Consider the following 26,525-nt stretch of genomic DNA (forward strand, 5'->3'; position numbering starts at 1 on the left):
ATTACCTGAATCCGGAGTTTCCCTGCGTCAAAAGATTGCCGCTGTGCCATAACGAGGTATTATCCGATGTCTTTTAAGTATTCGTGCCATATTGACGAGCTCGACATCTGACAGGTTATCTGGATTTAGAACGTCCTCTTTTCGGCGGCATCATATCAAGGAGTGTGCCGCTATGGACGTTTTCCCTCGCTCGAAATACCGAATTACCGCTTGACCACTTGTAACGTAACCTAGCTCTCTTTCGAATTCCCTCTTTTAACAGATGAAGACCGATTAGACCGAAGATTTCTAGAACGGACTTTTCTCTCGTTGCGCCAATCAGCCGTATGACGAGCCCAGGGGCTATGTACTAGTCAAACTGGCGCTCACCGAGTTGGCAGGTGACGGGCTTGGATGTGGGCTCGGTACTCGTTCAACGGTTACTCGACTTAAAAATCGATGCTGGACAATTTCTGTCCATTTTTATAGACGCATAGGTATGCTATCTGTAGTACCTACTATAGTTCCCTTCCGGACTATTGCTTCGAGCTGCCACCGAGTCAAGTGGAAACCCGTCCTCTTCCCTCACATTCCCAGTGCCAGTGTTAGTAGACCCCAAAACTTTCGACGGATGGTAAGGGTGGAAGAGAGCCACAGTAATAAACATCAACACCCCATCGAAAACAAACAGCCAAACTTCGCTTCGCAATAGATACCCATCATTTCCCTGTGCGTATTCAACGACCCTAAACACCGAGCGCACCATGATCATCGCACTCGCAGCATACAAGGCCCACAACATCGTCCTCCAGGACACCCCTCGGGGCCCGAGACTGAGGACCCCAGGGCCAGGTCGCTCGCGATCGGAGTCGGGCTCGTACTGGGACACACGAGTGAAGGTCGAGGCCACGGTTTTATTGATTCGGAGGTGGAAAACGACGGTTACGACCATGAAAACACCAAACCCAATTATCTGGACGATTAATCCAGCGAGAATGATTTTTTGCCCTGTGTTCATGGATTCAGCTCCTTGCGCCATGATTCCAGCACCTAGGAAGTTGAAGGAGAAGTAAGCGCCCGAAAGTACTCTCCTAGGTAGCCCACTACAAAAGGACGTACCGGATCCCTGCATTAGAAAACTGAAAACATCAACCGTAACAAATGTTCGGGTGAGCCAGTCGACCCTCACGAGGGAATGTTTTTGTGCGCCCAGGTGGACAATCAAACGACCAAGGATAATATAAATGGACGCAGCGAACAAGGCGGGGGATATGAGGAGGAGTGTAGATTGTAGGATGAACGGTCCAAGTTCCAAGGGCTCACTAGATGAGAGACATCTTCCAACGTATCCGATTCCTTCCACTTGTCACCATCACTTTTGCATCAGCCAACCACGGAAGGGAAGTGGATTAAGAGGAAGTACTCACTCAGAGTCCCGACGAACATTGGAATAAAGAACCATGTTTTTGTTCGAATGATTTGCCATGCGTGGAGGATGGTCGAAAGGAAGAAGACACTAGCAAAGAATGCGGACCCTGCTAGCGAGGGCTGGTAATGATAGAACACGAAGCCGCCATGCCTTGACGTGTCGGAGTCCATGAGAGAGACAGCAACGTTGAAAGTAGGTGGAATAATTATCAGTGCGTTGACCTACTAGGACTCCGGGAGGATAAGAGCAAGATTGGTTTCGTGGCGTGAGTTGAACTTGAGCTTCCTGGTATTTATATTTGCATCAAGGGGGATCTCTCAGAGAACGCTGCTGTATCAAGGCGCAGCACCGCAGGTGGCAACCTCCGCAGCCGAAAAACATGGTGCCTGGTAGACTTATCCAGAAAGTAGAGGCCCAAAGTGCCTTTTCGAACAAATTCACTTCCCTGCCTGGACAAAACCTCATAACCATGACGGCTTGTTGATTGAGACTAGACTTACTCACTAGAATCTAGTATCCTTCGCGAGTTTGAAACAGGGATATCCGGAGTGGTATCGCCGTTTCAAACGATTGACGGCGGATTTTAGCGATACTGTGCTGCGTAGATGGCTGTTTTCCTTTGCTAATCATTCAATAACGGGGCCCGGGAGAGCGAGATACTGTTTAGTCATATCCCCACTAAAGTCAACCACCCAGGCTCGAACACCTGCTTCCAACCTTCCTCCCTCACCATGGTCTTCAAACAATCGATCAGACAGATATACTGACGCCTGTCCATGTTTAGCCTAGACGAGATCATAAGTCTGAAGTTGTATGAGAGACGGGGAGGTTACGAGCCACATACACGATAACGTCCTCACTCGAACACCTTTCCAACGTTCCCGAGAACTCGGTTTCCGGACGCTCATCTGGATCCGTCGAATCGAGTCTGAGGCGACAGGCCTGACACTAGCAACCCTCCAAAGGTGTGATTAAAAAATCGAATCGAGCACGCAGGGAAAGAGAAAGAACGGAATGTGCCTGTACCAGCAACCTTTACGAGGGACCGGACTCAGGTGTACATGTACAGGTGGGCTGCATCACAATCTGAGAAAGAGGTATGATGACGCCTCTGGTAAGACCCAGAGCCAAGAGTAAAAGCAAGAAATTCAAGGGATTTTGACACTCAGAAGGTGAGAAGAGTTTGGAAAGAAATCGGAAACTGAGTTTGTATGGAGAGAACGTATTGAATCCAAGGTTGATACTGGAAAAAGAAAGCTTTCCAAGCTCTTGAATCTTTGTAGAATAAGAGACGCCCAAAGTTTGACGCCGTATGCAAAACCCATCCGCTGCTGATAAGGACCTTTCAATGCAGCGGGTATTCAGTTTTTTATCCGCTGTGAATATAGTCGAGGAGCACTAAAATGTCTGCGAAGTTAGGTGAAAGCAGGAGATGCGAGGTGAGGACTTGTTCTCGTTCGCGTCTGTGGTGGCAGCTGAAAATCCGATGACTTTCCCACGACCAAAACTTGAAATTCTTCTTCCTCCGCTGTTCTCACAAGTTCTCATGTGCGTACACGAGTTATTTTTATTTTTCCTCTACGCGCGTGGCTGATAAAAAAACATACAGCGGGCCTTCGTCCCAGATAAATGAAATATATTATCTATGGAGGACAATTCCAACGTACAGTTCAAATTCTCGGAACTCCTACTATCCCTTCACGAAGCACCCAACAATTTATAACAAGCCAAAGTCGGTAAATCTCGAAGCCTTCGACGGATGAAATTATGGAGAATAGCCACCATCCACACACCATCCACACTTCACGTCGCAGCGAATACCCGTTGCCATTATTCCCTCTACAAACTCAACAGCCCGAAACACCGAACGAACCATGATCATCGCGTTTGTCGCGCACAAGGTCGCGTACGTGACAATACAGTCTATAGTCTGCAGGACAGGCTACTCTTACGGAAGGCAGATTTCAAGAGGGAGAAAAATCCTGGGATACAGGGTGTGTCCAGCAGTATGACTATAGTAAAACTTGGAACTCAGCTCTCATCCTGAACATCTCGCGTCTGCAGACCAGTTTGGTTAACACATCTATATCCGGGTTCCAGAGCGTCAACTCCGTCGAACAAGGAAAGACGGGGCTTGAGCCTACGTCGTGTGTTTCGAGTGGGAGGGAAAGACCACCATACGCGATATGAATGGGACAACGAAATTGCAGAAATATTTGACGCACTGCTAAGATTCCTTCTTTTTGTGGTGGCTCGCTTACCATGATACACTCGACGAACTTTTCCAGTGGGCACCGAGGATAGAGATTCTGAGGCACCATGCGTCAACACCTACGTATCGTTCTTCTAGGCTGCAGGACAACCCTAAAACTATCGAGGATCTCCAAAGAAGATGCAAGTCTCACTCTCGACGTCTCCCTCTTGATAGAGGGTAGCTTTAGCATTGCAAATTACGAGTTAAATTCACGAATCCGAATAGCATTGTCTGCAAGGAAAGCGGAACTACGTATTAGAACTTGGGGAGGAAGATGGATTGACGTATGGGACAGAACAAGTGGGATACGTTACCCTGCGTAGTCTGCTGTTGCAACTAGGCTGGATATCTGAAGACGACAGAACAATTTGCAAGTCTCCGTCTCCGTCAGATGAAGAGCCGCCCCGTCATCACTCTCACCGCCTCACCCGCTAATTCTACACCAACAACCCTCTTTTCATGACCAATTTCTACGCTCACACTAATGTCACTGCGCCTCCCCATTTCGACACCCTGCACAAATGCGGACCTCCACACGCCCTCTCCCTTTTTCTCTGCCAAGTAGACGGCCAAGGTGGACGCAGCTGATCCGGTGGCTGGGTCTTCTACAAGGCCATCAAACATTCGCGTCCTTACCGTTCCGTCGGCCAGAACAACATAAAGATATAAACCGGTGTATCCCTCCCACTCTCCGAGGAACTCCTTCCCAACGCTGAACTTTTCGGAAAACGGTACAAACCTCGCTAACGCCTCTTCGCTAGTCAACTGAACCAACAGGAAAGACATCCCTCTCACGATCGACGCAACTGGATCTGCTTCTCTATCGCTGACGACGAAGTCTTCAGGTCGGAGTCTTTTCGATGCCCTGATGTTCGCATCGTGGTAAAGCCCGTGGAACTTGTAATCGACTGGGATTTGTAGCCGGACCTGCTCATGACGATCCTTATGCACAGGAATATCACCTGCCTTTGTCCGCAACATGATGGTTTGTCGCTCGGGGAAGGCGTGTAAGAGATGCCATCCTACGCCTATGGTTGGATGACCAGCGAAAGGAAGCTCGGAGTCCGGGTCGAAGATGTCGACGGTGAATATGTTATTGGAGCTGGGATGAAGAAAAGCTGTCTCTGAGAGGTTGAATTCTCGAGCGATAGATTGTTTTTGGATGTCAGTTATCGGTTTCGGATCTTCGGGGAGGGAGAAAATTGCGAGAGGGTTTCCGAAGAATGGTATCGCAGTGAAGACGTCCAGAAGGTCATATTCTAACGCCATTGTGACACTGGAGTGGGAATGTCTCGCAGTTAGAGCGTACGGGGACGTTCCCGATTTGACCTAGGTCACCTTGGACGGTCAGGGTACCTGAGAGCCATGACAGACACTGGGACGCCCATCGCAGTCTGCACCTTCCGCCGGGTAGCCATATGACAATCCAATTCATAGTCCATGAAGCTAGCAGTACAAACAAAGGTGTAATTACACGTCGAAAGAGCAGAAAAAGAAAAAAAAGTACATACAAAAAGTAACCAAATTCCAAAAAACAACAAGAAAACATGATGCAAAGATACAAATCCAAAAACGGAAAAAGGAAAAAGGAAAAGAGAAGAAAATCGTCCCGCAACATTATAAACAGCCAGGTGCGCGTCCATGTCAGCTCTCCAGATCCGAGCCCGTAGTGTGTCTCGCCAACAACTTCAACGTCTTATCATCTCCCGGATGCCTACGATACGGATGCGGTCTCTTCAGAACTCCCAACGGTGCCAATCCCCGATCAGGACCAAGATCACTGTCTCGCTCGATGTCCTCGTAAATCGACTGAACGTGCGAACCACCCCCACCCTCCGCCATCGAATACGCCGAATGACCTGATCCTGATGAGACTGGGGAGACGCTAGTCATCCCTGTGTAAGTCACATGCTCCCGAAAGTGACTTGTGCAAGGCCGAGACGAGTAATTCAACTCCCCAGGACCAGCGAGGGCAGCTGGGTACATGGGATGCGGGGTCTCCACCGGCGAGGAAGATGGGCCGTACGAATCAACGATGGGAGTGGGGCCCGTGTGGGAATAAGGAGATGCGGCCAGGTTTGAAGATGATATTGGTCGTATAGGTGAGGGCGAGTGGTAATTCAGAGGTAAGTATGGAGGTTGAGGTAACGTGTAGGGGGACGAAGGAGATTCTCCCGCCTTTGGGGAACTCGAATGATAGTGTCTCAACGGGTGGTGGTGCGCGTGGTGCTCAAAAACCTCCGATGATTTCTGATGGTAATCAGGATACCACGGTGGACTGTGGGGGGAAGTATGAATCGGGGATCGGGTCGCGTTGTATATGGAAGGTGCAACCGAATGTGTTTCTAAAGGCTGCGACTGGTTATACAATGTCGTGGGTATCGCCAAACGCAATGACGATTGCTGTGGTTCTACCGGCGATTCAGCGCCTGAAGAATAGTTTGAAGGAACCGCTGTTGGAACTGGGGTTATTTGAGAGAAACGTGCCACAGACACCGGCGCCGACGACTTTTGTTCCGGTGGTAGAGGATACGACGAGCTATAGGGACTGGGATACGGCTGATACATTTGGACCGTTTGGGAAGAATGTGAATTTCTCTGTGATGTTCCAGACGCCGCATCTAGAAACGGTGCAAACACCCTGCCTGGTGTACTATCCTTTGAAGGCGGTGATATAGGCTCTTCCGCTCTGCTACCGCCCTTCTTGACTCTCGTGCTCTTGAAATGTCCCTCAGGGACGTTTAGTATCCCGACACCTTGGATGTCATCTACAGTGCCCAATTGGTCTACTGTGGCTTGAGTGAAGTAAGCAGCTAGAACGGCGTTATACATTTCAGTGCTTTGACAATTAAAATTTCCCATGGACGCACTCAAGTGCCATTTTCTTCTGCCTTTATCTGTGTCTACCCATACAGAATATGTTTGCTTGACCAACGGATCCCAATCTCGTGGTGGATGCTGCTTTTCGGATGTGGTGCTAAACGCCAAAAACGTAATTTGCGTCAGTAAGGTTTTAAACATTTAACCTGTTGGTTGGCCCTTTACCTGGATGACGCTGGGTCCGGCGAGTATTTTTCATAATAGAACAAGAATTCCTGACCAACGAACAACGAAAAACGAGGAAGTGAGTAAGTGAGCTGGTCGTCGAAGGCGATGACAAAGCGAGAAAGAAGTAGCAACGCACGTCGCGCACACGAGACGGACTCCATCTTCTTCCCTCCGTGAAACGTTCTATACCCAATCCCGTAATCTCCGTATGTGGTCCTCTCTCCTCCCATGCATAAACACAACCAGAGGTCAAAGCGAGTCTCTCGTCTGCGTCCAACCGTCTTGTTATCATCCCTAAAATACCGCGTTGGACCGCATAGAATATCTTATGCGCGTCGTTCGTTGATCGTATCCGGATATTCGTACAGGTCGGTTGCTGCATATGAAGCATTTTTTTTGAGGAAGTAAAAGAGCGACCAGGGGGGAGTTTGATGGACAAGTCAACACATAAGCATAAGTCGAACCAAAATCATTAAGGAGAAATCCACACTCGGTGCGACTTCATTCTCACTGGTGCTATTCATATGTACATACAAATGATCAGGGTCACCTTGTTTTGGCAGGTAGTATGATCTACTGTCTTGATCTCCACGCGAATAACTCTAATCACCCTAAAAATTTGTTTTTCAGGTATATAATGAACTTGGCCTTACCATCAATCTGCCCCCTTGCTTGCCTCTCAACCGTTCGTAAGTCCCTCTTGTTTCCTATTCTCCCATCCCAAACTCACCCCCGTACCCGTTTCGAGCAGGGGTTGAATAATGATATATACGGCGGCATCAAAGGACTAAAAAACGATTTTACTCTTATTCGGTTTCTGACATTTCTGGGGTTCTGGGGTCGGTTTTCGTTTGCAGGCTCAGTTGAGCCGCACAGGAACCCCAGTAAATCTTCCGAGGATATCAATTTCTTTATGTGGGGGCCGTTCGTGGCGTTTTCCCGAGCTTTCAGCAGTTTCGAACGTTCACTAACCATTTGACCCTTCCTGACCTCTCTGACCCTGGAAGGTGGGGCTGGGGACGCCAGAGGATTGGTTTTGGAGCATTTGTGATACCTCGGGATGTTACCAGAAGTAAGGGTGCGCAATTCCCTATCCATAACTTAAACGCAAATTTCGCGCAATCATTTCAAAGCGGTTTCTCTCACCCACCCGTTCTAGCTGGCTTATCATTTTCGGCGGAATTCAATCATACCCTGAGGTTTGCTATTGAACGCCACCCGGCGGAGCAATAACAAACTTACCCGTTAACGCAATACTCGATGATGGAGGAAGATGTGGATATTTGGGCATGTTAATGTTGAGAAGAAGTTCCCTAAGCTAATGTTGTCCCTCCCACGAACGAAGATCATCGTCTGAGGCGACTCCGAGTCTATGTACCAATGTTGTTCGAGTGTTGGGAACCCTCTTTGCGTACTTCACTACTGACTACTTAAGTTATCAGCAATCAGTATACGAAAGATTGGTGGTGTGAGTACCTCGACTAAGTAAGTGCCACTTCCACCAATAGACAGACAAGGCCTGTGATTTGGAGTCAATCACACAGACCCCTCCAAAGGGTTTATCGGGTTTTCATGGGAAAAAACACCTGCTAGAAAAACACGGTCCGTCCACGGTGCCCGATTCAGCTCTGTGCTAGTTGCCGAGCGCTAAGTAGCTAGGATGTAGATTCAGACCTTCACCGAGTACCGGTACATACACGAGTGAAATGTGAAAGAACAGGGAAAATTCTCACTGTAAAAGGCCGATCAAAAGCAAGCAAAATGACAACCGTCATGCAGAAGTGATAGCATCACATGGCTAGTATTTAGCAAAAAAAACAAAAACGGAACAATTTGAGGATTTAAAAAAACAATTATTGTGCTCGGATATCGATTGCGCACGATGATCCGTCAATATCGAGAACTCATCGACTCGTTATCTTGTCTTTATGCCACATAGGTACTATCACGTCTACATGAGTCCTATCTTTACCTTCTTCAGTCATACGTCGACCCAGCCACCACCAATGTGTCACTGTGTGCTGGCGATGCCTTCCTCATCGGAAACAAGGATTCGGGAAACAAGGGGTCGGGACTCGGGAGGGCTCAAGCCCGAAGCTCCAATGCACGGTCTGATTCGGTGTTGTTGAATTCAAGGTGGAAGACTTTTGGTATAGATGTATAGAGATACAAAATGTAAAAGTACACAGCAACGGCATAATTACAACAAAAAATAAATCCCTTAGCATCGAAAGCAAGACAAAACAAGCACATGACGGTTATCTATGTAAGGAAAACAGCGGGAAGTTCAGGGGGGAATAAAAAACGTTAGGACGATAACACAATGGGTCGGCATTATAAAACTCTGAATTCAGGGATAGCGCCGTTTGACGATGTTGGCAACTCGGGAGCGAGCGATCGGCTACGAGATGAGAATAAGAAAAACGTTTGTGCGCTTCCGAATTAAGTAACGACTAGGGTGGGGAGACACGACCATTTGTGAAGCGTGAAAGGTTTAGGGTAATGGTTCACGGGTCGACGGGACCCCAAGTCATAGTAGTTGTCGTCGCCTCTGCTCGTTTTTTGTTTGAGGTTCACATGAACCTCGGGCAGTCGACGGGGGGAGGGTTCACTGATACATTGTTGGAGAGAAGGCCATCAAAGCCTCTTCGTCCAACGGATGTCTCCTTGGCGGAGCAATGTTCGCTAGGTATTCGAGGGGTGCAAGGACATCCGAACCATGACTGGATGTCGATTGTGAACGTGAACGCCGACCGCTTCTGTTCCCGGATAGAGTCGTAGAGGATGTGTAGGACGGATATCGTGGTGGCAATAAGTGGGATGAAGGATACGGCATCATGTCCCGTCCAGAATCGTTTTTCCGTTTGATGGACCGTGCAGTTTTGTATTTCCCTGGAGGGACGTGGAGGTTCGCCAAGGTCGGGATGTCATCGATAGTCCGAAGATATTCGAGGGAATCATGTGTGAAATAGGCAACTAAGGACCGAAAAACACGTCAATATATGGTGGTTGTAGGAGGGCGTGGGGACTAACTGAGGTGCCATTTACGTCGTCCTCTGGGTGTTTCGACGAACACAGAGTAAGTCTGTTTTATCAGGTTTTCCCTGAAGCAGCCTCGGCCGACTGGGTGAGACCTTCTGGAGATGGATAGTGAGCTTCAGGCAGGGTGAATGAGGGGCATCACTGACGTTCCATTCAAGAGTTCGAGCTCGGTTGGTTCAGGCTCTTTCTCGTGGTAATAAAGGAAGTCCTAATGATAAGATGTCATGAAAGATTCCTTGGTAGTATTGCGTCCAGGACTCACGTCTTTGACTCGACTGGGGCCCCAACGAATCGAGTCTGTCCACCGTTCAATACCTAGCTGAGGGAGAATGTCAGTCACGACGAACAAAAGGCGTGTAAAACATGCTGAACCCACACCAGTAGCTTCAGCGTTGGATCCACGCTCTTCCCACACGAACACACAGCCCGACGATATGGATCGACGTTCCTCTGTATCAAGTCGACGAGAGACGATTGGCAGGAGATTGAGAGAAACAGCATGGAAAATGACATGCGCATCCGCCGGGGAACGGATGCGTAGTATGGTTATGGTGGGACGTTGCATTGACCAAGTAAGTATGACCGGGCACCGGCACAGCCGCAAGGAAATGAGGGAGGTAGGAGGGGTAAGACGCCACGCTAGTGGTTGGCTTTATACCCCCACACCAGCCTAAAAGATGATAAGAAGGGTATTGATCAGAACAATACATATTTTAACCTATAAGCAATGCCGCAAAATGTGACTGATGGGGTTGCACTGCGGCATGGTGAGTATGCTGGCCGATTAAGGACCTTGAATAAGATCATCACCAAGTGACAGAACAAGTTCCATATCATTAGAGCGCCAAAACATAAGTGATTGAGATCATCTTTGAAGAAAAGAAGGCGAGTTCGGGCCGGGTTCAAGCAGTAAGGTTCATATGCGAGACAGTTTACCCAGAGGATTTGTGATGAAGAGCGTTGAGCGGCCGTCATGATTACAGCCGCGGGAAGTCTAAGTCATAACTGGGGATAATAAGGTTTCCGTCCGATCTGTCAAAATAGAGAAGTCGAGGAGGTGGTACCTGATGCTGTATACCCGCTATGTTCGGTGAAGTTAGTTATGGAGACCTTGTGTCTTTCACTTGATTGGCGTGGGAAAGCGGTTCACCATGAACCATGCGGTTTGAGCCAGTTCGAGCTAAAAACAAAACAGCATTCGGTAATTAGTGGGTGATGTTCCGTGGCACCCAAAACTCCCAGAGTGTCTTCAAGTTCACGCGGGGAAGTGAGCGACTTCATAATGTGCACGAAATTCCGAAAATGGCGCGCCTGCGATGACGAGAGAGCGTTGTCAGCCTCATGGCGCAGAGAACGAGCCTGAGTGAGCCCGTAGTAGTTTCAATTAGTCTGGCGGATAGAAAGGTAATGACAGACCTGTCGTAGCAACACAGGCTCTTACTTTAGAGTGACCCGGTAATTTGGCGGGCGTTCATGGGCTCTCAATCGGTACCGGTAGGTAAAAATGTCCATGATACTCTTCAACAATGAGCGGGTCAATCGGCACTGTATCAAAAAAAGGTTAGCCTGAGTAAGTCAATCCATTTTCGCGGGAAGTGCTTACGCGTTTCTGGCCTTGCATGGCAAGGCGTGCATTCTGGATTCAGAATTTCAACTAATCTCGCTGTATCTGGCCAAGCTGATGAAAAGATAGGATCCGGAAGAGACATCCTGGGCGCTGGTCTGTAGCTTCTGCGCCCACCAAAATTCGCTCCATTGCGTGTAAAGAACGTGTATATGGATGGCCATGAAATAGATACCCGAAGCCCGCAAAGGACCACGCACAGCTGGCTGTCGAACTCTTGACGACAATTGGTTAATAGTAAACAGCTTTCCAGTGCACCATCAGATGAGAATGCCAACCAAAGAATCAAAGAGCTCTGTTGATAGATTCCGCTCTTGAGCTGTTATCTTCCATCATCCCTAAATAAAAAACTCAAAGAAAAAGCGAGTAGACGCCAAAAAAGCGAGGTACAATCCAACTCGGCGGCAGGAGGAAAGCACGATCGAATTACATAATGCAGGCTGCCGCGAATTTCTCAGTCTCAGATCAGACATTCACACACTGCTTCGAGGCAAGTCGAGACAAAGTTCACAGTCGCTCCCTTTTACTAGCACTTTCAGTCGAATTTTCAAACCTAATGAGAAGGACGGCCTCTCTCCGTCACCATAGGCTTGTTGGGACGCCCTGGCTGAAGCTTCAAGGTGCTAATTCGGACTCACAGTTTTATTCGGGTAAACTTCCGACAAGTTTAAATTTCAAAGTCGACGGTTCTTAGTGGACGAAACCCATGCATAGTAAGCGGCCTCCGAGGTATGCACTTGTATCCCAGTAAAAAACCGACGGAGCAAGAAACTAATTCCCCCATTCTGCTTAGCTCTGTCGAGAAAAAGACCACAGTCCAAGAATGGACAAACACTAGGCCAAACAGGCTGTTCCAGAGCTTAGCCAGAGGGAGTCTTGAAGCTAGTTTGGACCCCCGGGGGCTGATAAGTGGCACATTTCTCCTCCGCGGTACGCAAAGTTTTGTATCTGTAATGTTTAGACTTTGACTTACAAAAAGTTGTTATCGATACAACGTTTAGATACTGAGTGCTTTCGCTTTTACCGCTTCGACGAAAGCAGAGTCTATTAGACGTGGCAAACAAGTGAGACCCCAGGACTAATACTAAATGCTGATCGACGGATTGAAAGCGTTCTTTGAGGGAAGTTCAGCCTATGCCTCGTACCTCAAGATTTAATATTCTACATGCTTCCTGGCGCACCGAACACTATGGCAGTACCACTCCATCACGCAGGAATCAGAGGAAATTATCACGCCGTGGTCCAAGAACCGAAACTGAAACCAGCCTTCGCTAGAAACTCGCCGAACGCGAACAACTTGAACCTAGCAGCCTGAGGAAGCGTCTCAGTCGGGAGAAGTCCGTCGCAATCCGCAATCCGCTCCCATTGGAAGTTTAAAAAACCTCGCCAGTCTGAATGATCATTCCCCACCTAAATCTACGGTTCGATCGGCATCGGACTCTCGTTCAACGTCCTTCAAGTGCAAGGCAATAAAATTCAGAAGCGGACTACCGTTCATAGAGTTCCTCTACTCGGTTGCTCCTGTCGTTTCTAATAAACTAGCCCTACCGCTCCGCATAATTCATTCACCTTTCATAGCTACGTCGTCCGAACCGAGTTACTACCCCGTATCTGGTCCCAGAGAAGAGAAAGATCACCCTGTTACCCTAGTACACATTCTGAGCTCAACTCAAAGCTGTGTATTTTGTCAAAATTGGTTTTTTGATTACTCAAGTTATGAATCTCGTTGCTTTCCCTCCGGGGGACATGGACGAACTGAATGGCTCACCGGAGGCGATTGTTGAGTTTGTAAGGATACTATTCTAAGAACTCAACGACAGCTTGTTGTGTGCAGCTCTTCCCATCATGTGCAATCATCTATCCCCGTTTCCGGAGAGTGTAAAACCGCATCTGCCTTTCATCCGACCTTCAATGCAGGGTCTCGTTAAGGTAGTTCTTTCCTCGGGGCGCGTCGTACATGGTGAGCATTTGGATCACTGGGCAGGACGGGGACGGGATTGTGTGCCTCGTACGAGGACACGGCTACAATTGAAGATCACAGGTGAGATAGAAACTGTTACGAACAAGTTTCATCAAAAACCCGCAGACACGGCTGGAATCAGGTCCTTGAACCTGACATATAAAGGGTACATGTGTGCATGGACCATCAATGATTGAGTACCTGACCTGCTGAACGGGCAAAGAACTCGGCAATATTGGCAATATTGAAACCGAATCATGATTATGATTGATTCGTAGGGGACAAAGTATACCCATTACGTTCGTATGAATGAACCTTAATGGCACATACTAGAGTTTTCCTAATCAGTTGAGAGGGTTTTCCAGTCACAAGCTTGAGAGATCAACGTTGCACATCTTTCAAGACCAGATAGGTCTTCCTGATCAAACCCTCCCAATGCGAGGCAATCGAGATCCAGTACCCCAACTGGCGTAGTTCCGTTGAACAAAGGACATACAATTTCGCTTTTTGTGAGGGCAGAACAAGCGATGTGGCCCGGATACTGTTCCACGTCTGGCACTAGCAGGCTTTTGGCATGTATAAAACCATCAGCACAAACACCAGGATTTGGGCGGGTGGGTGTAATGGTGGCGTTGATCAACATACATGCAGGCTTGCCGCAAAAGGGACCAAGCAGAAGACGGTTTTCCGGTGGACCGTCGTCAGATGAAGGTGGGAAATATTTTGAATGTACGTAGACTCCTGGAATCGTAACAACAGGTGAGTATCTGAGCTCGTCACGTCGCCTTGGAGGTAGACGCCCTTACCAACCCAATTGACTGCTTTGTTCTCGTCAGTCCCAAAGTACCGGGGGAATGCTTGAAGAGAATGATAGATCAATGAAGAGGCGCTAGAGGTGTTGGTTACCTAACGAGCGCATAACTAAGATTCAAGGTCAACAGCTCTTGAGAGATGTTTATAACGCACCCAGTTACGCTGACCAGTCAACAGATGTTCTAATTGGGTGGCGACATGAGTCCAGAACTCCCTCTTGGTCTTGATCCTGGTGAAATGATCGTAGTTAATCAATCTAATGGACAATCCGAGATAAAATCGCGGACTCAGGCGGGACGAGTTCATCCGAATGCATCTTCAACGATGGGGGATGGAGGGGGATGGAGAGAAATTAAACGGTTTAGTAATTAGATGATGTGATTAGATCGGTTCACGATCTTATCTTGATCACCTTTTACATCATTGATGGTCGGTTGGCCAGCTCAATACCCGACGACCACCAGTCTATCCTCTCTACAATCTTCAGTTTCTTCTAGTTGATCAAGACCTATAATGGCACCTTATCTTGAAACTGTTCGAGTAAGTATAGGCTGTCCTTGGCACTTTGCACTTGTTCTGACACAATCTATCTCAGTCCTTTGCTGATGTCCCAATCACCGACGCAGGCGTTGACACCTCAGCCTTCCTTGAGGCATCTGACGGTGTAGTCGGTCTATTTGGCAAGTTCGAAAGTGTTCTCTCAGTTTCAAGTTCTCATCCAAGTATAGATCTTCTGGGATCGGCTGCTTTTGCCCCGGTCGTGAGTGACCTCAAAGGCAACATCACGGTACGTTTTTTCTCTAGATCTCGTCACCTTCAAGAATATTCAACCAGGAACCAGAAAGTTCGTACTCGGTACGAAGCTGATCCCTCCAAATCTGCTACCTTGGAGCTATTGGTAGAGAACGAGAAAGGCGAGAAGAAACGAACTGCTACGGAAGGTCTGATGTGGTTGCTCAGAGGATTGTCGTTCACTTGCAAGGCGCTTTCATACTCTCAAAAGAACAAGACGGAAGAATTATCGACGGCGTTCACGACTGGATATGACCAATCCCTGAAGAAATTCCATAACTTTGTAGTAAAGGGTATATTCGGCGTGCGTATTCGTCAGTCTTTATCCAAGCCCGTCGGCTGAGATCGCATATAGATGGCAATGAAGGCTTGTCCCTACCGTGCCGATTTCTATGCTAAACTGGCCGCCGATCCCAAAGGCGGTCCATCTGCTTCCCCGGAGAAAGTAAATGAAGAGCTGGACCGTTGGCTCAAAGCTCTGGATGAAATAGTACAGCGGATGGAAGCTTTCTATGAGAAGGGAGGCCACACCAAAGGGTTCTGATAGTATTCCCGTTATTTGGATGTAAATCTTATGAAGTCGAGTTCACCAGCTTGAATCGCCATTACTACCATCACTTGCGGTCAGTTTTCGCCAAATGTGCCTTCATCATGATATGATCCTACGTGTACATCTGGTACACGCTGATAGGCTTCCGCAGTTCGGTGGCGCTGGGCGCGAACAGGTCGTGTGAATCTACGGCCAACATATTGCTCACCGGGATGTCCACGGACTTTCGTGAATTGCAAATTTCATTTTGTTTTTCCATTCGCATTCGGATGCACAGATCAGAACTGATAATCCAAATCAGCAGATTATTCAAAGCAGTATGCCTGCCACTGCCAATCATCACAGACCCATCAAACTTTAGTGTCCATCTTCGAGAAGTAGGGTGAAAATACAGCACTAGTACAGACCGAACTTTATTTCACAGCTGACCGTGCTGGTACTTTCCTCTCTTCTTCTTCCATCAGTGACAGTCCGCCACCACCGGTCTGTGCAGGCCGCATCATGATGACTATGGTCGCTCTTTTGTCGGATAGTTGAGAAAGAGCCCGCCACTGCCCCCAGGCCACCCACGAATCAGCGTCCCATGTTGAGAACAAGGGCATCGAGTAATAAGGTTCAGAAGCTCGAATGTGTGAATTGTCAAGAAAGATTTGTGTATATTGGGCGACTCGGATCGTGCTCAGAGCCAAATTCCCGGCGAACAGGTTTTGGGGAGAAGGGATTTTCCAGAGTTTAATTTCATATTCTAATTCTGAGGTAAGTAAGGCATTCACAAGGTCAACACACAGGTCCTGACTCAACTCCGTGTGACGGGCTGTCGCCCTGAAGCGAAGAAAAAGAACGCCAAGTTCTCCTCCAGTGTTCACATGTCTATGCCGGTTCTAACTGCGTCCCTCCCGGTCCGCGGTTCGCTCAGAAAACGGCTCCCGTAAATCTGCTCAGTTCCAGCTCTCGGAATATGAACCGCTAAAAGCACGCCCCCATTAATAACCTCTAGAGCACCGATAAACACGAACCATGATTGAGCGTTAAACAAGTGACACACACTGGGCTGCAATGATTCTTCTTCAAACGTGGGTCTTTCCTCGGATCGAGTGGCAAAAGAAGAAGAACCGACGACAACGAATTCCAGAAAGGCTCTCAGTACCGGTCTGATTAAAGAACCCTAATATTTCTATCATGAGCGGGCGCGCCCGGTGTGGCGACCACGGACGAAAGCTCATATTCCAAAATAAGCGGACGAACGCTGGGTCCAACCGATCATCCCTGTTCCCAAATGAAAGGCCATGGCTCATAGAGGAGTCAACCGCATGCTTCGTCAAGTCTGAAAGATATTCCTGAAGGGTTTCGAAGAAAGTTCTTTGGCCTCATTTCCAGAGTCCTGATCAATGACGACGCTCAGGTCGTAAGAATGACGCTGTGTATGGTGGAGGAAGGGGATGGAGGGGAAACTCGCCAGTCACTGTAAGGTACTGGATGTACCAGCCCAGTTGCGACTCAAGGAGGCTACTTGAAAGGAAAACATGAATGAAGGCGGCTGTAGTGGGACCCTATAATCTTTACAAGACGACTCTACAACTGTTGCGTCCTTCAATGCAGGAGATACGATTTAGTCATGGAGGAGGGATATTTCGCAGCGAATTTCCCGAGTTTGCTGTAGGTAGTTTAACGATAGAAGAATAGGAGCAAATGCGCCTGCACAAGGGAAGGTTGAAGAGAACGAATGGGAAAGCAAAGAACTTGCCCTCCGTCACCCACGCTCCACAGGTGTGAAGCACAACTGAGACTCCCCGTGGCGCGGGACGAAACAAGCTTTGGGATCAAACTTGCTCTTGGTCGGTCATGAAGGACTCCCTCCGCCTCGACAGAACTGGCCAGCTAAGCTCACTTGACGTCCCGTGCGTCCTCAGTCACCGGTACAACAGTCGTTATGGGGTCTCGGAGCTAAGCTGCTAGAGACGTAGTTTCCGGGGGCACGACTGCATCATTACGCATCGTAAACACAAATCGGGGGTGCAGAAGGTAGGGGATTTCCCAACCACAGAAAAACACACATTGAACATAATCAGAACGTTGCGAACATCTATTGGACCGGAGATCCGGATCCTGAGGGCCCACACAAAGCGTGGCTAAACAGGACAATGCTCCCAAGAGGGTAGTGCTGTATGAACGGACCAAGTTCAGATATTTTTGAGACGAACTGTCCCACAGTTCGAGAGATGATCAACGCCATTGATGTAAAAGTGGGTCTGCCCCTTAGATTCCTGATTGTGTGCTGACCGGGAAAAATTTGAGTTACCGTATCAGCACCGGAACCGGCATCTCAAGGTAAATATGGATGAAGGGACTTTGACTGGGTTTGGTTCAAATGATGGTAGTTATAACGGGACGATGGGAAGATGCACCGCTGGTTCGTAAAGGCAGAGAACCAAACTGGTTCATTCCAGTCAACATCACTGATCATATAGGAGCATCCACTGACGGCGCCTATAGAAGATTATCTGATTCGAGGATAACATTGCCTAATCATCGACAAGCTGCCTCTTTGAAACGCCCAGTTAGAAGACAGCACCAGGCGGCAGGATGAGTAGAATTTACATACCTGGATTCCGGAGATATCAATACTCCGTACCCGCGCTCCCATACGCGTCGAGCACCGAGTCCAGTCAACATTAACGGTGGTTGTTCTTCCCCGACACACAAAAATCACCTCGTGTTCCACATTTCCAAAACGCACAAGACGTTACTAGAGAGAGAGAGAGAGGCGAAGTCGGGGTGTAATCTGTCAGGCAGAAATCGTAGTCCAGCCAGTCACTATCCCATGTTCAGTATTCAGAGTTGCGATATGGTGCCCATCACCCTCCTCGTGCCTTCACAGGAGTTCACAGATTGGAAGGAAGCATGATCGCCGTTTAAACCTTAAACATCTTTCTCGTTCGCCGCAGTTGTAGGCGATATTGGCTCCGGAAAGGTGAGAATGATCTGCCAGAGGCTTCAGGTGATAGGCTCCCATCGTCGCGTTGTGAACCACGGCATTGCTCGAAGCAAGGGCTAATCAGATGGAGAGTTGCCGCCGTTCGAATCGAACTCAACATCTATCAGCAGAGGCCTCCTTTTTTCCCTTCGCATGTCAACATTCGAGCCGCCCAAAGTCTTCGACAAGCGTACCGAGGAAGGAAGGTGCATCGTGGGAGATGGTTCCATCTGGACTGTACGGACAGGTACAGGAAAAGAGGTGATATCTGAACTTGAGAACATTGTGTTTGGCGATGTCATCGGGTAAGTAGGAACGTCCTGTCGTGAAAAGTTCCTCAGGTTGATATCTGAGCTTCCGACAGGCCGGCCGTGGTTTTTTTTCAGAACCCTAGGGTGAGGTGCCTTCTGTGCTTTGGTCGTGCTGTTGTAATCATCTACGATACCGTCATGAGACATACTACGGGCGTGTCGAGCGACGCGGACATCAACCAACTCGTGTTCTCCGTCATTATAGCTCGACGTCGCGCTTTCGAAAGACAGGCGAGCCATGATACTGTCCCGGGTGGATGCTGCGATCGGTAACGCATTGAGGATTGCGTTAAGAGAGGTTGGAGGGGTGTTCGTGCCGGCGATGCGTGCATTATGTTTCGACTCGTCTGAGATCCCGAGGGACAAAGCCCCATCTTGTGCGGTCTTTGGCGGTTTTGCGGAGGGAGGGAAGAAGGAGAGTTGCTTGGCAGGTATCTTCCGAATGTAACCCGTCGGGTGGTCGATTGGCGAGCTGTCATCTACCAGAACAGCTCCACTGAATACTGTAGTCGATGGGGAGGACCCACTAGCTTGGGGAGAGACCCCTTTGAAAGGACCGTGGGCGACCTGAGGCCGTGAAACTTTGTCGAGAGGTATATAGAGCTCCTTCCGTAAGTGAATCGAATCCGAAGCCCAAAGATGGTTTGCACGCCTCAGCTCTGAGATGTTGATTCCATACTTCAACGCTACTCCTGCAAGAGAATCATAATGTGCAACCTAGTCCTCGGCCGTTTGGGTTCATTAGGCAGATTTCTAATGGAACATCGCACATACCTTATGTACTAAGACTGCCTTCTCTTCCGCCGCTTCCGCGTCTATATCGCCCAAATCGTATTCTTCTCTTTGTTCCTCTTCAAAATCTATCAACTGGGACGTCAGAACGCGACTAAGATGTGGTCTTGTAACACCTGAGTCAGTGGCACCATTCGAAATACCAGCACCGCGAAGAGGGTGATGACTAGAACTCGGAATCCCAGCTTGTACGTCTGTGCGTGCCCGAGAGTGTAAAATGGAGCCTGTGAAAACGCTGTGGCCTTTGTTGGAGCTAGAGCTAGAGCTAGCAATTATTGAGTCGTAACTTGAACGTTTCTTGAGCGTTCTGTACGTCGGCGTGGCCTCTGTGTTGTCGAAGACCCCTTCCTGTGAAATATTGTCTGAAAATGGGTTGAAGAAAGGATTCGCCAGACCATCTGGCATGATAGTGGGCAACAAAGCAACGCAAACGCTATCATTACTACTCAACGTAATACCCCTCTCACTCCACGGTTCAACCACATCCCTCTGATTTTCAAGTCTTCCTGTCTCGTTTGTAATTTAATCAGGAGAATTATGTTTCATCAAGACAAGAGCAGCTTCAATATTCTATAGCACATAATTCAAAAATGAAGAGTTTCAATCGCGCGGCGCTTTCCCATCGGAAAATCCTTGCTTTCCTCCTTCAAAGAATCTTCGAGACGTCAGTACCTCGCGTTGTCCTATCGCAAGAACTCGCCTCAGGCTAGCTTGAGTAATACTACACGGTCTTCCCTGATTTGAACATACTACGTTCTGCAACCCCTTACAGCTCCCGTTTTACCAGGTGATACTCAGGCTTGCCCGGCTGCGGTTGCTGAGCGTGTAATCTGCCACTCAGAAACGACAGATAGACGGAGGGTATGTACGATTTCCTCACGTCTCAACGTCAAGTACTCGCATTCGCAGCGCTGTCTGTCTCTCTGGCCATGAGAACCTGTTGAATTTCTTTGCAAACGGGACGTGTCAAATTCGTTGTAGTGAGAGTCGGACCAGTTCGCACCCATCTACTGGACAGCACTAAGTTTAGCAGACTGTCCCAGGGATCCACGCGCCTATGGTTTTCTTATCGCTGATTCACGATTAATAATATTGCAAGTTTGCGGAGATAAGTATACGGCAAAGCTCATATTCATGGAGTCGAATGCGTCAAATCCTACGAACGTATCGGGGGCTTTCAAAGTCAAGACGGCATCTGGGGAACAGTTTGGAGATCATGGATGACGTCGAAATGGAATGCTGAGGACCCCACTTTCTGGCCGGACGCATGTATCTAGGATTTTGTCGACCCGTCCCACTCCTGAAAGCGAAGCCATACAATCCGCAAGGTTTAGGATAGTGGCCTCTGTCATCCGGACGAGAGAAGAATAAATTGGGCATTCTATTCCAGCTAAAAACAGTCTAGTTCACGCTGTGTCTGCGGTACCGGTGTATCCCGGTGAAAACGACACCCCTTGGTATAGAAATCAGTGTTAGGCGATTCATGGCTGAAATTGCGCCATCGACCCATGTGAGCTGGCCTGGAGATTTTTTGATTTTTACCGTTACGAATCTATTTTCGAATAAAATAGCTAGTTGCTACATAGAAGTAAGGTGTCTTAGTCGACTGGATCGCCATCTCGTAGCATAATAAAGGCAAGATAAAAGACAACAATAAAAAAGTCTGCCCTCTACTACCAAGTGATAATCACCAGAAAAAATACATACATTGGCTTCGGATAATTGCAGTAATTTAAACTGAATCGTCCTCGCGTGGTCTCCTGATACCAGCAAGAGTGGGAGAACTCTGAGGAGTATGTTGTTGCACGTTGGTCTGAGCTGCACCAGTGACACCGACGACCAAACCCTTCAACCACCCATTCTCTCTTCTTAATCCTTCGCACTCTCTCTCCAACTCGTTAACTCGAATTTCCAACTCCTTCGCCTTCGTCTCAAGAGCAAACTCTCGCTCCTTCTTCTTGAGCCTGAATCGTGCACTAGCAGCAGTGTTCCTGCGACGTTTGTCTTCTGCTGGAGCAATGGGAGTAACAGAGCCATCGCCGGCGTCAGTGGAAGACTCGTTAGATAGGGAGGGTTTCCGTGCGCGCGCGCGTTTCGCAGGTGGGGGAGACATATCGGTACTGCCACTTACACTCCGACCTCCGGTTTTCTCGGTTGAGGAGATGGAACGTGGCTGCTGGGGCGGTATAGGTTGCTCTGATTGTTGCTGGTACACCGAAGCGTTCTGTGTAAGAGAATGAAGTGCCAGCAACTGAGCAAGTGATGGGGTCTGGAGGGGTTCCTGCTGCTGTTGGTGAAAGGCATTGAACCCGAAGCCGTTGATGAGAGCATTGAAATCGAAAGAGGGCTGCTGCTGGGGCACAGCAGAGCTCTGAGATGGGTGCTGTTGGGACTGCTCGTCTGTCCCTATATTCGTCCCTGTCACCACATTCACATGCGAGTCGTGTGAAGCAACACCTCTTTTTTCCTCCTCATCGTCCTCTGCAGAAGGTGATTTCCGGAAAGTATCTTCATGAGGGAGAACCGGGCTCTCCTCGCTTTCGAACGGAAGATTAGTCCAAAGCGCAAGTTGCGCGGTGAGGTCGGGGAAATGAGAGCCAGCCAGCAAGTCTTGAGAATTGGAATTGACTTCTGCCTGGGGTGGATGAACTACATTCAATCCTTGTAGATGAGATGGCATGTCGCTTTTGACAGAGACCTAGATTCTGAGTCGCGAGTTCGAGAGGATCTCAACAGGAAAAGTCCTTGTGAAGGAAGGGAAGGTCTAGTGAACTACGATGGTGGTGGTTTAAGCCAAAATTCAAAATCAGTAATCGGGCTCTGACAAATTTTGTGGCCCATTCCGGCCCGCTTTTCCATACATCTTCCCGAAGCCGAAGAGGCGATGAATTCCGACTTCCCACTCATCAGTTCCCCTTGGTTACCTCGGTCCGCAAAGATGAATAGCAATTACAAAGTGCTATAGAGAACACTCATCACATTGTTCAAGACCAAGACATAAGAGAACAATTTAGCCTATCTGAACTTCGTCCAGGAACCTTGCTAGCCTTAAGAGGGCGACACAGAGGAATACGCCCTTCCAAGCCATGCAAGGACTGGAAGATGATAGCACATATGCCCCACTACCCTCCCGCACTCTCCCGCATTCTCACGTCCCTTGGCGTTGTCCGACAGACTTCGGACCGTAGGATACCTTGAGGTTGAGAATGCGGGAGCCGATTGCTGCAACGACATTGGTTCGAAACCCGTGGTTATCATATTGAATAACGTTGAGTGGGCACCGAAGCTTCGAGAAGATAGTATGCCTGCGAATTGCCGTCGTCTGAGTGCACTGGAGAAGCAACTAGCAAGAAGATCTATCGATATTCTTCCGGTGGGAAGTTTCGGGGAAGAGATAGCAAGGTAGACGGAGGGGCAAGGATGCTTGTTCTTGGTGTAGGTGTGGACCACAGGAAAGAAGATTCAAGGCTCGACCCCGGACTATAAGTATAAATCCATACGAGGATCTCGCAAATGTTCTGCAAACTGTCGCCATTTTGACCTCATGCAAAAGTATCGATAATTGACGAATGATTCCGCCAGGCAATCTTAGTTGGGCCATACTCCTGACTCTGAATTCAGCATGCCTCCCGAGGATCCAAAAATATGCGTAAAAGAGCCAAAGACCTCGTGATATTGGAACACCCTATCCGCGATCAACGAATGCAATTGTCAATGCAAACACTTACTTACTTTCTCTCAGGGTGAGAATTCCGAACATCATACATGTCAGATCCCCAATCAAACCCTTAGCCCTCGGCCTCGGCCTCACCCTTCCGCTCTTGTCAAACGCGTATACTCGAGGCTAATGGGTAGTTGAATCGGAAGAGAGTCATCAAACCCGGTCATTGAAAGTAAACGTACATAAGAGAACAAGGGAAGTAACCAGTCCAAATCGTCGAATTTAGCCCTGATCAAGGCAGATGGTCTAGAATATTACATATAAATTGTTAGCCAGATTGTAACGAGTCAGGAGGACGCGATACGTACCTTTCTCATTCCCCACCAGCCTGGCGGAACCCTTAAATGCCTGCAGACTTGACGCACAGGGTAGACTAGCATATGATAGATCCTATTAATGGTACTCCCAATCACCGACCAACGATAAGGATAAGAGTTTCTGAGCCGCATGAGTCGTCGTAAGGCCGCTTTATGGGAAGTTTTCGTTATTCAATTGGGCCCCGCGAGGGCCCCGTTGAGTATGTTTTTTTCGGGTCATTGTTCCGTCTTGAGCGTCAATAAATCCCAGAGATAAGCCAGTACCCTCATAGAAAGTTTGTCCAGAGAAGCCCAGCAGACTATTGGCGTCTAGGTCAAGACGTTGTGTGTGCTATTAGATGGGGGTGGGTCCCGGTGAACGTGTGCGGAAAAGGAAACCAGCTTACTAAGGTTCAAGCGTGCTGATTCAGGCTCATTATTGTCGCCACCGTCTCAAAAGAGCTCCTTGTACCAAAACCGTCTTCACCGCGATGGCCAGCTCGGAAGTGAAAGTTCCATTTTTCAAGAAGAAATCACGACCAACCGCCGGTCGAAAGCGGTCAAATTCACCCTCATCCACCGCCGCCGTTCCTTCATCCTCGAAATCTGAAGTCGTAATGCCGTCGAAGAAAGGCCAGACGAACTTGTTGAGTGCAGGGACGAAACGAAAGGCATCTGAACGCGAGGAATATGATGCTGATCCAGATGCACCTGAAAAGGATGGACCTGACGTGAAGTGGACCTCTGCTGGTTCCCATATCAATGCTGCAATGGAGATTCTAGCTGGCGACGAACTAGAAGAATTGATGGCGAAAAAGCGGATAAAAGAAAAGGGAACGGGGGATGATGAAGAGGTTCCAGATGATGGGACATACCGAGGAACGAATGCGTACAAGTCTCATATCAAGAAGAATACAGAAGTCCCCAAATCCATGAGGGTTGGGCCCCAACGGAGCAACAACAGCACAATTCGGACCGTCACCATCGTCGACTATCAACCGGATGTGTGTAAGGACTACAAAGGTGCGTCGTAAGGTCGGATTCCAATCACCTTAATTGACTGACTTACCGCTTCGTTTTTCAGAAACGGGTTACTGTGGGTTCGGTGATACCTGTAAATTCTTGCATGATCGAGGAACATGTAAGTGGAAAACCTTTAGCTTTTTCCCTCTCTTCGCTTAATGAGCATACTCTGACTGACACTCCAAATTATTACGATAAGACCTTGCTGGCTGGCAGCTCGACAAACTAGCGGAGAACTCTAAGAACCAGACTGGAGGTGGTGATGACTCCGACGATTCCGACGATTCCGACGAAGACGTCCCTTTTGCATGCCTCATCTGCCGTAAACACTACACCGATCCTATCGTGACACGTTGCGGACATTACTTTTGCTCTGCATGCGCCATAAAACGCTTCGCGAGGACGCCGAAATGTGCTGCTTGTGCTGCACCTACAGGCGGAATGTTCAATCGTGCTGACAAGATCATTGAAAAGGTCAACAAGAAGCGCAAAGCGAAAGAAGAGAAAGATGGGGGTGGTGAGAGTGAAGGAGAGGGGCATGTCGAGATTGAAGGTTTGGCAACTGAGAAAGGCCGTGTTGAACAGAGTTTAGGCGACGAAGTGTCTGATGAAGACTGAGGTTCGGGAGTTTAGGAGGCCAGATTTATCCCAGGATTCTTTCTTTCAATTAATTCCGGAGATTCTAATCCCTATATGTCTTCCGGTAATGTTGGTATTCAGTCCTTCGGGAATCACTTTTTCTCATAATGCCATAGATTTTCTGACGGACGTGAAATTCGCCTCGACATCACGACACCGTGTTGTTTTCAATACGGGTGGAGTCAATACTTCGACGTTGTCAGATTTCGTCTGTCACTTTCATCCAGCAGCTGTGTATTTGCCTTCTCATGTCTCCTTACTGCCCGGCCTCCAACCTCGGACATGGATCCTCTTTGTCGTTCTATTCAATCGAAACCCGTTCGTATCGTGCCACGATTTGAAGATAGGCTGTAGCTCACTTCGTCGTTGACAGTATACCCGACACTTTGATTATTGATCCATTCATTTAGCACGAAAGAAGTTCATCGTTGCTCTAAGATCACAGTGCTGTTGGGTCACCCGTGTTCAGCGGGAGGTTCCTGATTGCGATGTAAGTCACAACGACAAAGTTTGTTTAACAACCAACTAAGTAGAGGATCTCGACCCCAGGCTCCCGAACATCAGAGTCTACGTCCCTTGAATTTTTTACACTCGTATACAGTGCTTAAACAGAGGCACGGTTTGCGATGACATGGAACGTTGAGTGGTTCTAAGCCACAATTTCCCGGGGTGACAGACGCAGGCGATTAGTTTGTCAACCGACAAACTGGTTTTTTCTTTTCTTTTGCAGATTCAGGGTAGGCCCTACGAAATCGGTCCCGAGTTGGAAATTCTGTTTTACCTATATACATTATTGTAACTTGTGTGCCGCAATAATGTGGTGTATAGTGAATAGAAAGGTCAATCATCTCGGGAGTTTCTAGATTTGAATAGATCCGAAACCAAGTTGGTTGTCGAAACTCGGTCTCTAGAGCTTCTCAACTCACGACTGTTGGGACGAGTTGATTGAGGTGTATTAAAGATCCTACCCCGAATCTTTTCAAAAGATCAAACAGTCAAAACTGAAGGGCGCTGGAGTCTCAAACTTGAAACTCATCAACTGGCAGGCACATATGGACCCCGGTGCGTGCGGTGGTCTTGGATATTCATAGATACATATGTATATTATTCGTGTCTATCACCAACGACACCCTCATGTCTATTTTCCGCTGTAACCTTATTACGCCGAGGCTGTAAATATTGGTCGTTGATTAATCGGAATTAGGGATTGCTGTATTTGTAAAGTAAACAAGGAAGACAATCTACATACAATATAGTACTCGTATGGAGGAACTAAGT

At 48.2% G+C, this 26,525-nt stretch overlaps 9 protein-coding genes across 10 annotated transcripts; 2 read left to right on the plus strand and 7 right to left on the minus strand.

Moving 5' to 3' along the window:
- Positions 1-399: 399 nt before the first annotated feature.
- On the minus strand, positions 400-2,020 carry E1B28_000261 (uncharacterized protein). The gene is made up of 4 exons (XM_043146069.1): positions 1,913-2,020; positions 1,407-1,857; positions 1,099-1,341; positions 400-1,029 (listed from the first exon to the last, which is right to left on the minus strand). The coding sequence occupies exons 2-4, from the start codon at positions 1,576-1,578 to the stop codon at positions 482-484; spliced, it is 963 nt and encodes a 320-aa protein (XP_043014769.1). The 5' UTR covers positions 1,579-1,857; positions 1,913-2,020; the 3' UTR covers positions 400-481.
- Positions 2,021-4,049: 2,029 nt separating this feature from the next.
- E1B28_000262 (uncharacterized protein) lies at positions 4,050-4,931 on the minus strand (the record flags this gene model as incomplete). The annotated part of the gene is made up of 1 exon (XM_043146070.1): positions 4,050-4,931. One exon carries the CDS (start codon positions 4,929-4,931, stop codon positions 4,050-4,052), a length of 882 nt encoding a protein of 293 aa, XP_043014770.1.
- An 88-nt stretch (positions 4,932-5,019) lies between these two features.
- Positions 5,020-7,198, minus strand: E1B28_000263 (uncharacterized protein). 2 transcript variants are annotated; one of them, XM_043146071.1, is made up of 4 exons: positions 6,847-7,198; positions 6,708-6,757; positions 6,533-6,639; positions 5,020-6,475 (listed from the first exon to the last, which is right to left on the minus strand). In XM_043146071.1, the coding sequence occupies exons 1-4, from the start codon at positions 7,099-7,101 to the stop codon at positions 5,307-5,309; spliced, it is 1,581 nt and encodes a 526-aa protein (XP_043014771.1). In that variant the 5' UTR covers positions 7,102-7,198; the 3' UTR covers positions 5,020-5,306. The 2 variants fall into 2 exon arrangements, with proteins under 2 accessions (XP_043014771.1, XP_043014772.1); XM_043146072.1 differs by having other exon boundaries at positions 5,075-6,475; positions 6,708-7,198.
- A 2,120-nt stretch (positions 7,199-9,318) lies between these two features.
- Positions 9,319-10,317, minus strand: E1B28_000264 (uncharacterized protein; the record flags this gene model as incomplete). The annotated part of the gene is made up of 5 exons (XM_043146073.1): positions 9,319-9,686; positions 9,744-9,847; positions 9,899-9,960; positions 10,015-10,071; positions 10,129-10,317. The coding sequence occupies 5 exons, from the start codon at positions 10,315-10,317 to the stop codon at positions 9,319-9,321; spliced, it is 780 nt and encodes a 259-aa protein (XP_043014773.1).
- A 3,230-nt stretch (positions 10,318-13,547) lies between these two features.
- Positions 13,548-14,493, minus strand: E1B28_000265 (uncharacterized protein). The gene is made up of 4 exons (XM_043146074.1): positions 14,437-14,493; positions 14,303-14,378; positions 14,143-14,242; positions 13,548-14,077 (listed from the first exon to the last, which is right to left on the minus strand). The coding sequence occupies exons 1-4, from the start codon at positions 14,463-14,465 to the stop codon at positions 13,677-13,679; spliced, it is 606 nt and encodes a 201-aa protein (XP_043014774.1). The 5' UTR covers positions 14,466-14,493; the 3' UTR covers positions 13,548-13,676.
- A 97-nt stretch (positions 14,494-14,590) lies between these two features.
- Positions 14,591-15,577, plus strand: E1B28_000266 (uncharacterized protein). The gene is made up of 5 exons (XM_043146075.1): positions 14,591-14,689; positions 14,745-14,829; positions 14,878-14,936; positions 14,991-15,245; positions 15,297-15,577. Exons 1-5 carry the CDS (start codon positions 14,663-14,665, stop codon positions 15,483-15,485), a joined length of 615 nt encoding a protein of 204 aa, XP_043014775.1. The 5' UTR covers positions 14,591-14,662; the 3' UTR covers positions 15,486-15,577.
- Positions 15,578-15,841: 264 nt separating this feature from the next.
- Positions 15,842-19,989, minus strand: E1B28_000267 (uncharacterized protein). The gene is made up of 3 exons (XM_043146076.1): positions 19,551-19,989; positions 18,094-19,493; positions 15,842-18,034 (listed from the first exon to the last, which is right to left on the minus strand). Exons 1-2 carry the CDS (start codon positions 19,971-19,973, stop codon positions 18,543-18,545), a joined length of 1,374 nt encoding a protein of 457 aa, XP_043014776.1. The 5' UTR covers positions 19,974-19,989; the 3' UTR covers positions 15,842-18,034; positions 18,094-18,542.
- A 1,311-nt stretch (positions 19,990-21,300) lies between these two features.
- On the minus strand, positions 21,301-22,248 carry E1B28_000268 (uncharacterized protein; the record flags this gene model as incomplete). The annotated part of the gene is made up of 1 exon (XM_043146077.1): positions 21,301-22,248. One exon carries the CDS (start codon positions 22,246-22,248, stop codon positions 21,301-21,303), a length of 948 nt encoding a protein of 315 aa, XP_043014777.1.
- Positions 22,249-24,076: 1,828 nt separating this feature from the next.
- Positions 24,077-26,058, plus strand: E1B28_000269 (uncharacterized protein; the record flags this gene model as incomplete). Its single annotated transcript, XM_043146078.1, has 6 exons — positions 24,077-24,608; positions 24,670-24,726; positions 24,808-25,316; positions 25,364-25,565; positions 25,621-25,737; positions 25,797-26,058. 3 exons carry the CDS (start codon positions 24,077-24,079, stop codon positions 25,224-25,226), a joined length of 1,008 nt encoding a protein of 335 aa, XP_043014778.1. The 3' UTR covers positions 25,227-25,316; positions 25,364-25,565; positions 25,621-25,737; positions 25,797-26,058.
- Positions 26,059-26,525: the final 467 nt, after the last annotated feature.

Source organism: Marasmius oreades, chromosome 1, assembly GCF_018924745.1.
Source record: "Marasmius oreades isolate 03SP1 chromosome 1, whole genome shotgun sequence".
NCBI lineage: Eukaryota > Fungi > Basidiomycota > Agaricomycetes > Agaricales > Marasmiaceae > Marasmius > Marasmius oreades.